Source organism: Cebus imitator, unplaced genomic scaffold, assembly GCF_001604975.1.
Source record: "Cebus imitator isolate Cc_AM_T3 unplaced genomic scaffold, Cebus_imitator-1.0 Scaffold225, whole genome shotgun sequence".
Lineage (NCBI taxonomy): Eukaryota > Metazoa > Chordata > Mammalia > Primates > Cebidae > Cebus > Cebus imitator.
In genome coordinates, this window is record NW_016107540.1 from 73,646 (window position 1) to 83,958 (window position 10,313).

The 10,313-nt window shown below is 44.5% G+C and overlaps 1 protein-coding gene across 4 annotated transcripts in view; it reads right to left on the reverse strand.

Annotated features, from left to right (window-relative positions):
- VSTM2A (V-set and transmembrane domain containing 2A) overlaps positions 1 to 3,706 on the reverse strand; it is a 31,132-nt gene extending 27,426 nt beyond the window's left edge. Inside the window, exons 1-2 of one of the 4 annotated variants that reach the window (XM_017496908.2) lie at positions 3,190 to 3,703; positions 1,208 to 1,374 (exon numbers count right to left, since the gene is read on the reverse strand). In XM_017496908.2, the coding sequence (XP_017352397.1) occupies positions 1,208 to 1,374; positions 3,190 to 3,268 (246 nt within the window). In that variant the 5' untranslated portion in view covers positions 3,269 to 3,703. Of the gene's footprint in view, positions 1 to 1,207; positions 1,375 to 3,189 lie in introns of all 4 variants that reach the window. The other 3 variants (XM_017496909.2, XM_017496910.2, XM_037727268.1) reach the window with 3 other exon arrangements.
- Between the last annotated feature and the right edge of the window lie 6,607 nt (positions 3,707 to 10,313).

A 10,313-nucleotide genomic window follows, 5' to 3' on the forward strand; every position in this document is an offset into this window, starting at 1 on the left:
CCCCCTTCTCTATTCCTCCTCTCTCCCCTCCCTCCCCCTTCTCTATTCCTCCTCTCTCCTCTCCCTCCTTCTTTTCCTCTTTCCCCTCTCTCACTTCTCTCTCCCTCCCAATCCCCTTTCTCTCCCTCGCCCTCTCCCTTCCTTTCTCCCTCCTGCTCCCTCTCTTCCTCCCGGCTTCTCCCTCCCATTCTCTCTCTCCCCTTCTCTCCCACCCCCTTCTCCCTCCTCTTCCCTGTCTCCCCTCTCCTTCTCCCTTTCCCACTCTAGTTCTCCCTCCCCTCCTTCCCCCCTCCTCCTCACCCCTCCCTCTTTCCCCCTTGCGTTTCTTCCTCTCTTCTCCTTTCTCTTTCCCTTCCCTCTCTCCGCTTTATCCCTTCCCTTTCTCCTTCTTTCCCCTCCACTCTCTCTTCCCCCTCGCCTCCTCCTTCCCTCTTTCCCACCCCCTTCCCCCTCCCCTTCCCTCTCTCCCCCTTCTCCCTCTCCCCCATCCTTCTCCCCTTCCCACTCCAGTCCTTTCTCCCCTCCTCCTCTCCTTCCTTTCTCTCTCTCCCTCCACCCATTCCCTCTCCCCCTTCTTTCTCCTTCTCTCTCCCTCTCCGGGTCTCCCACTTCCTTCTCTCCCTCCTCCCTTCCCCCCTTCTCCCCCCTCCTCCCCTCTTCGCCCTCCTTTACTTCTTCTCCCTCTCTCCCAGTCTCCCCCCACCCCATCCCACGGAACTGTTAGAGGTGGAGGTGAGAGGAGCTGGCTGGCCGCCCTGGTCCTCTGGGCGTTCAGTCCGGGGGCTGGAGTCCCCTATAGTGCCTGGTGCCCCGAGAAGGCAGTGGGGGTGGGACAGGGGGGTGGAGGCCGCCCATCGATTCCCCTCCCCATCTCTGCGTCCGGAAACTGGGCTCGCGGACGTCCCGGCACGTGGCAGCGCGGTAGAAGCAAGGCGGGCATCTTCCTGAGAACCAGAACTTAGGGGAGGAGGCGCTTCCCAGTTTAACTGGAGGAGACTGGGCAGCAGGACTTCCTTCTGGGTTTTAACTTAGCGTCCCCGGGACAAATTCTCGCTCCCTCCCTGGAAGCCCTGGGGGTCGCTCGCTCCCACAGAACCGGTCGGGTTCCCAGGGGTGCCCTCGCAGCACCTCGGCCCCCAGTCCCGTGCTGGACACCCCTAGGACCGGGCAAGCGAAGGGGAGACGCGGGGTCTGCGGGCTCCGCTACCTGCGCGCCGGCCCCCTCGGCCCCGGGTTCCAGGTCTTCCGGGCCCCTCAGGAACCACCACTGGATCTCCAGGTACACCGAGGCGGAGCCGCTCTGGAAGGCGCAGGACATCTCCACATTCTGCCCCTCGGTCGCCGTCACGTTCCGCGGAAACTCGGTAAATTTTGCTGCAAAACAGAAAGGCATCCTTTTGGAATATCCACACCCCTCTTGCCAGCGTCTCTTTCCTTGAGAGCTCGCCACATTTTCCCTGAACTTAAATAGCAACAAAAGCCCTCTCTGACATCCTCGGCTTAGTCTGGCTCCCCGAGGCCCATTCCTTTGCCTCTTTCCTGTCTAACTTTTGGTGTCATACCTAAATCACTATGTCGTTGATCAAATCCAGATAATGGAAAGGTTAACAAGTTTGCCAATAACTCTCTTAGCCAAGAGCCCCGCAGGTAGATCCAAATACCTTTTGTCAGATTGTAGAATTCCGCAAAATTTACGAGAGATTCAGTGAGATACAATTTAGACAATCTGTCAAGTTGATAAATGAGGAGAGCCTCTTGCCTCTAAGTTTCTAAACAATCTACGACCAACTGGATGTTTCATGTAACAGAGTGGATCATGATTATCTGTCAAAATGCACATTCCTGATTCATCAAAAACAGTTATTAGCAACACCAGCGAAACGCGCCTGCATCAGTGAAGCAAGTTGCACACTTTATAAACTGTGTATGTTTCCAAATTAACCTGTATTTTTCCCATCAAGTCACTGTATTTTGAATTGCCACACATCTTAAGATGTAAGGATCACACATCCAGGCTTAGTTCACATTAAATATTATTTAGAAGTCACTATGGAAATGTTTCTCAGCCTTTTCATTACCAACCTTGACACTGCTAGTTTACCAGATTCATGGAACCGTGGTGAAACTCACAAACATATAATGTTTCTTTCCTCCGAAAGGCATTTCTTGAACATGAAATACTGTTATCTTGTTACCAACAGGGTTGTTCTTATCTTGTCTAAGGGGCACTTTGCAAAGAGCTGATGGTTCCCTAAAAGTAGTCCTGGAAAGATTTGTTGCCAATGGAAGTGCACAACCACAATGCACACGTATGGAGAGGAGGGCTGTGGGGACTGCAGAAATGATTTGGGGTGGCTGCACTCCCCCCCACCCCACCCCGCCTTTTAAAGAGAGACATGGTCTCTTTTCAACAATTTATGAAATCTTAAAAATCATCTCTAGTGAAATGAAACTACATTTATACCGAAAACAGGGAAGCTATTAAGGAGACGTTCTGATTTGAAAACGACTTTTCTGTCGTAGCTGGCAGAAGAAGGGGTATGGCATTTCTGCTTGCAGCAGTGATGCAGTCTTCTGGCAGCAGAGATGTGATCTGTTCATGGTGCTGAAACCACCGCCGCAGCCTGCGAAGTCCTGAACAATCGGGTTCGCCAGGCTGCTGCTGCTTGTCATGCAAGTTGTGCCTTTTTATGGGTCCTCAGAGGAGCCTGTCCTTTGATAAACACACATACAAAAGGAGTCACACGGACCTAGAAAAGGGAAACTCTAAGCCCAGTCTGCCTACACAAGGAAGAGAGACTGGCAATGGAGGGTCCCCATATCCAGCCCCGCGTTTGTTTGCGCTGATTATGTATGCATGAGTGGCTACCCTGTGCATGCACACAGATAGAAAGTACAGACAGACACACACACACGCACACACACACACACACAAGACCCTGTGTTTGTGCTCAGTGGGAGCCCACCTCATTGTCAGGCACCAGCTAGATTTTCTCTCCAGCCTACCTTGTCTACAGTTTAATAAACTTTAAAGAAAATCGTCAAACAGAACGCTGTTTATACAGCCTTAGCCCACTGGTATTTGCTAGGAAGCTTATTACATCCGCCTGCCCATTCTTTTTGAGTGTAGGAAACGCACACACACACACGCGCAAGCAAATGTATATTTGCCATTGAGCACAGACTTACCTTGAGAAGAAAGCCCTTGCTGTACACATAAAACGGAAAAGAAAACAAATCCAACATACGCCAAAAAGATCCCCATCATTCCAAAAAGGGAGGGGGGTCACATCAGTGTGGCCAGCCGCCGAAAAGCCCCGGAAGAAAGGCGTGCGAGTGGGTGGCAGGCTCTGCTCAGAGCCCCGGGCGCGCCGCTGCGCGCATGCTGCCGCCGCCTCGGCGAGGGTGCTGCGAGAGAAGGGCCGCGGTTCCGGAGGCTCCGAACCCCCGGCTGGGGCTCGGCGAGGCTCCCGGCGCCGCGCGGGCTGGGATCGCGCGGAAGGAAGGAGCGCGGCGCCGCCTGGCTGCTGCCTCCAGTACCTGGCAGCCCGTCCCACGTCAGCCCGCCGCTCCGGCTGGCGTGATCACCGCCCTCCCTCGGCGCGGAGCCGGCTCGGGAAGTGGGGAGTGGGCAAGGGGCGGGCGGAGGACCTCGCCGGGCTCGCCGCGCCGCAACTTTTCCCTCTAATGGCTGCGATGATGCCTTTAACTCTGTGCGCGCTGGACAGCGCCCCGCCCGGGAGCCCGCGCAGGGCGGCCGCGGAGGGCGCAGGGCTCGGCGGCGGGGCGGAGGGGGCTTTCCGCGCCGCTCCGCTCCGCTCGCCCAGCGGGTGTGTTTCAGCCGCGGCGGACCGGGTCGCCGGAGCCGAGGAGGACGGCACGGCGGGGGCTCGGAGCGCGAGGCCGCGGGACGGAGCTGGGCATTCCCGAGGACCGGGGCGCTGGGACGGGGGAGAGCGGCCCTGGAGGGAAACGCCGCGTAACCAGTCACAACTGCCCCAGCCCGGAGCATCGCGGCGACGATGTCACGCGAATGTCTCGCTCAGCAGCCTTCAGTGCAAGCAGCTCGTGCAGGAGCCATGTCGCTCCAGCTGGCAGACGGAAAACAGAGAAAGTCCACAAAGTCACGTATTGAGGGAATTTTCTCGAAAGAAAAGCCCACCATGCTATATTTACTTAAAAAAAATTATATGCTTCCTGCCTTCTTTTCCTTCCTCTTCCTTGTATTTTGGAGTGGGGGAGGGGTTTTAAATACCATTAAGGTCTTCATTATGTGGTTTGTTTTGTTTATTTGCTTTTCTTTTGCATAGCACAATAATTATGTAATGTTCTCTGGAACTAAGTGAATAAAGAATATTATTTTCGACACACAAAACATATTACAGTAAGTTTCAGAATGTGGAACAAATCTACTTATCTGCCTTGGTGAACATTTGAGATGCATATGCTATTCTTTATTAAGAACTGAAATAACAATGTATATTCTGTTAAAGACTCTATCCTTATGCAACCCAACTATTAGTGGGCTCAAATCTTTTTAACAAAATTAATAGCATTTGCCATCTAAGATGAGTACACGTTTTTTATTCCCATTATTATTTCTATGCAACTATACCACAAATTTTCAGTATTAGCTGGAAACAGGAATTAGTCTTAACAATGCTATCAGGGAGCCAATGCAGTGTATGTATTTTCATTTTACAGATAAAGAATGTGTAGTTGGCTAATGCCTTTACTAGCCAGAAAAAAAACAAAACAAAACCCTGTAACATAGCTGTTGCATTTTAAATCACTTATCTTCTATTGCTGAATGCAGCAATAACTTAAAGCTCAGAAAACTAAAGACACAATAACTTCATAACAATATTATTTATTTTCTGAAAATATATTTTTCACTGTGAGTAGGGACAGAATATGAGATTTGGAGACAATCATGGGAGATATTTTATATCTGTTCATGTTTAGGCCAACCAGACTGTGTATCCTCCTTATATTTAGCAAACAATTTTGAAGTTTATCATTCTAAGAAAAGAAATCTCTTTGTGTTCAAACATTCACGGACAATTAGTTCAGAGCACAGAAACATAATCCTAGTTAATAACACCTGAACCATACTAAACATCACTTGGAAAACAAACAGCAGAACCTTGTATATGCTCTAAATGTTATGCCTAAGAGGATGTTTTCAATGTGCTCACACGATTTTGGCTTTATTTCAACCTTTAGCATAAACATGGATATAATATGTCATGGAAACGACCTGACTTCAAGGTTATCTGCTGTTAAAGCAGTTCTCAATAAAAAGGGCATTCATTTTAAGTAAGAGGAGTTCTAAATTAATTTAGCAAAGCATTTCAACTTATAAAGAAGAACTTGATCCCTCTAACTATAAAAGTACAATAAAAATAAGCTTAAAAATGTGCAAAAGAAAGCGTGTGAAAGCTTTTATAGTACAGATAAACCAATGAATTACTTTAAAAGACAGTTATAAGCATTTAAGCTATAAAGGAAACGAAGAAAGGAGGGAAGAAAGAAAGGAAGAAGAAAGATAAAATTGGAAAAGCCTTTTGTTCTGCTTATGAAAAGTGCCTAATATATGTTTTAGTTTTGCCAATGTAGACCAACACTTTCCCTTAAATATCTGTTGTATCATCTCAAGGACTGTAAATAGTGCTAATAAACATATATGCATTATCTTCTGTAGGCTATTTGCATTGTTAAAGACAAACTGTCTCTATGTTAATAGTTTGAAATGAGAAAATTTAATTAAGAAGTAAACATATAGGGTATATTACATGACACAATTCTGAGACTAAGTCCAACTTTTTTTATAAGTCCTTGTAAAGCGCTATACTCTCCTACAAGAGTGGAAGTAAATTATCAGGAAAGACAATTTATCTGTATCCAAATCTAGGAGAAATATTTCCCGCCCACTTCTCTTTTAACAAAATGATTGCTGATGCCTGATCCTATTAAAAAAACTGCAAATCTCTTCTTGAAAAATACCTATTGATAGTGCTCCAAAAATAAAATTCTCTCATCTCACTTTTTGATTGTTTTCCTTCCCTTTTAATTAGCTTTTGGTCATTATTTTGCTTCTTAAAAATTCGGACATTTCCACCACTAAAACCTAAAATAGGAATGTTTATCTGAATATGCTCTTTCCTCGGGCATGATACAATCTGTCGGAAATCATTCCTTTGTGTCCTGGTGGTATCTTATTTAGATTACATTTATTCATTTTTTACATCTTCAAACTTGGTTAACTTACTCTTCAAACACTGTTTCTTTGTGATGCCTGCAGTCTTCTACGTAAACTTTCAGAGCCATTGATCCACGTAAGAGCTAACCTGGAGAAGGGGAGGGAATTTCTGTTTTGTGGCTATGTCCTTTTCTCCTAAGGTCTTGGGGACATTTTTTCATCTTGGAGTTGAGGGAGATCTCCTTACTTCACTTCCACAGGTTCATGAGAGAATAGCTTTCCACATCCCACTTTCAAAATCTGTCCTAAGTTGAGGCGTAAGTGCCAAATGTAAACTTTAAAATTTTTTCATAAGTAACCGGAAGATACAAAATTAGATATTTCCTTTAGAAATAACTTTTAAAATAGCCATCTAAAGAATTGGAAGGCAATCCTCACTGGCTTAGATGTGCTGTTCCTGTCCATGCCCTTCGATGTTGAAGCAATATAAAAAAATCCGCAAAGAAATTCTATTTCAATTGGAGAAAATAAGAGTGCAGGAGAAAGCCGCTAACTCATACTAACCAGAGATGAGCTTTTCAAATTTGCTTTCCTCTGAATTATACCAGCCAATGCCTTGCCCTGCTGGATTTACCAGTCTCTCCATGTAGCAATTTCAAAGACGTGAGAGAATCCCTCATGTGATAATGATGGAAGAAGCAACATGAATAATCCCTCTTTTCACATGTGTATAATGTCTTCACAGCATGTGTGAATTTCAGAATCAGAACAGAGTTTAATAAGCAACTAATACAAACCACTCATTCTACATATAAGGAACCCGTTATAACCAGTCACATGTGTCACAGAAGCAAATCAATACTTTATTTCTTCCAGATCCTAAGACCTAAAATGCTTTAAAGGTAGGGTAAAACATTAAGTATCTTGAGGTAAGTACATAAAAGTTGCTGTTTACTAAGAAAAAAATACCACATAAAACAAAATTAATTGCACCCAAACTCTTCCCTAGACACTGATAAATTCCAGACTCTCGGATAGTCCCCTCATCTCAACACAACTTGTGGTTTTCTCAGAGCTTGTGTTTCATAAACAATTTGTAGAGAGAGAATCGCTGCTGTCCACTGGAAGTGTCAAACATTTTAAAGAGGCAGGTGACCTATATGGATGCTAACTGCCCATTACATGGCTACTGTTGAGCTTAACCTTCCAGGTGGTGTTTCTCCCTTTATTGCCTCCTTTTAAATATGACTACAATGTAAATTACTTACATCTGGCTTTCATTCTGCGGAACTCGATGAAACTTTGTCATTGAAGTTCACAAAGTTAGACCTCAAATTATTCATGAGGTCATGTTATGTCATTTTAAATCTTAACGTCTGGCCTAGAGGCAACCTCCAGGAAAGGCAAAGGGGAGCCTCAACATCACAGTCTGCTTAGATGCCCTCTACAAAGCTCGTGGCCACTTACGTTCATTATTTTTTCTCTTAGGAGAAATTAAAATGGGCTTATGATCAAAACTAAGCTGTGCCTGTCAATTTCTTCATTAGCAGCACAGTTAGCGTCGATACTACGTGTCCATCCTTTTGTGAAAACAATCTTCAAGTAGAGGGCACCAGGTAAGGAAAGCTGAGGCTATTGTGGCTGAATCTACTGTCTCAGGAACGCTTCTTCCTGCTTCAGAATTACGCTGCAGTTAAACCTTAGGATTTGTGATATTTAATAATTTCAATATATGTGTTTCTCATTAAAAATTCTGTTATGGATTTTTAGCATGAATAACCAAGTAACTGCCTTCATATCTATTTTTGTGCAGCAGATAATTATTTAGGGAAAGAAGACAAAACTATGAGAAAAGCCGCCATTTTTGATAAAGTCTATAATTTCTAAGTTTGTCTATGGTTATATACCTCTATTTACAGTTTGAATGTATGTAAATAATCACCCAAAATAATGCTTTTGAAAATCTTTCAAGAAACCAAACAAGTTATAAACATTTAGCTAGTCTTACACTTTTTTTTTTTTTTTTTTGGGACGGAGTTTCGCTCTTGTTACCCAGGCTGGAGTGCAATGGCGCGATCTCGGCTCACCGCAACCTCCGCCTCCTGGGTTCAGGCAATTCTCCTGCCTCAGCCTCCTGAGTAGCTGGGATTACAGGCACGCACCACCATGCCCAGCTAATGTTTTGTATTTTTAGTAGAGACGGGGTTTCACCATGTTGACCAGGATGGTCTCGATCTCTTGACCTCGTGATCCACCCTCCTTGGCCTCCCAAAGTGCTGGGATTACAGGCTTGAGCCACCGCTCCCGGCCATCTTACACTTTTAAATATGCACATTCCCAACTAAAAATGTTTTCTGAGTTCTACCAATGGGGGTTCAAATTTCCTCTCAGTATTTATTGTCTATATGTTCTTAAGCAAGTGACTTACACTTCCTAGACCTCACCCACTTTTCCTGTAAATAGCAGTTCCTGTTTCATATTTTGTGCAGATACAGTGAGATAATGCATGCAAATTCTTGATCACAGTGTCAGTGTATAGTAGTGTTCAATAAATTCTAACTAACTTTTATCATCATTTATCATTGTCTGTGACGCATGAACCTGAGGCTTTGCAAAATTAAGATGGAATGGAAAGGGAAGTCTCATTGAACCTTCTAGTGATATTTTTAGGAGAATGCATGGGAATCTTCTGAGCTTCTCCTGAGGCAAACTGTGGTAAGTATACTCTGCGGGTATTGAGGAATTAAGAACTAACATTTGAAAGAAAAATGAATCAGTTCAAAACAAGTAGACTACATAAAGAATACACTAGGGCCTTGAGACTGTATTTATGAGATATGTGTGAGAAGAAGGGCAAGGCAACAGTCTGGAGTTCTATATTTGATTCAGCAGTGTTCTGCCAGAGTTATTTTGGGAAAAGGACTTTGATACGACTCCAGTAGGCATGGAGCTTCCACCCATCCGAAAGTAAACTGAGCCAGATATGTTATTCAGGGGCGATTAAGTGATTCTTTATGATAATAAACTTGACTGGAGTTAATCGGGTCACAGTAGGAAGGGCTCATGACTTAGGTAAGGAATCCTAGTCATCACAAAGCCCTGTGTAGTCCCCTGGGCTCTTAGAAGCCTGAGAATTAGGGGACCATCATGGAAATCCTAAGTTGGTTAAAAATATGACACCGCTAGAATGGTCTTGGGTCATGTCAACTGCCCCATCGTAATTATTAATAGCACACACTTTTATTCTACTTTCAAAAGCTGTGCCCTTTGGATGGTAAATGATGTAGCTACCTTAGCTAAAGAGTAATATGAAGACCTTAGATCTGATATCAAGTTAAGAATCATGACTGGGTAACTGGGAAGGTGCAAGATGAAAGATCATTTAAGAGTCTTATAAATGGTCAGAATTTAGTTGGGAGGTTATTCGAGGTTAGATAAAAGAAAATTTTGATCCCAAGTCAGAGTGTTCTAAATTCGGAGAGTAGGAGTCAGCTCACATTTTCTTTGGAGATACCCATAGGTCCTGTGGGAGTAACCCCAATGGCTGGGCTGAATCATCAATTAGTCTTGGTAATTGCTAAGACTGGGCAAAGACACTTTAGATTTAAGGAAACATGGGTACAGGAAACTATACTTTGGAAACTGCACTGCAGTTTAAGAAGGAGGAAAAAAATGATAAAGTAAGTCTTCAAAATTTCCTGGGATTTGTGCTGTATTTGGAGGGCTTGGTTACTAATTGTAAAAATCGTGTTTGCTGCTCCATAGTGAGAGTAGTTAATGTGTGTGTTGTGTGCATGTGTGCATGTGCACGGGCATGGTGTGCTGTGACAGTGAATTCCAGGGATGTGATTGAACTGGGGAGAAGGGAGTCAATGTAGGATTAAAGGGAAAACTGTAGCTGGCACTAATTTAATTGCAATCTTTTATCCAGACAACGTGACTCGACCACATGTGCTAGATATCACCATTCTCCAAGTAAGATATCCCAGCCTTCTGGACTCTATGGGGCCCTCTCTTCCCATTCTGCTCCAGACCTTCTCTATCAGTTCTCTCCATTGCACCTTAGAGTTCTCTCTTCTTCTTCTTCTTCTTCTTTTTTTTTTTTTTTTTT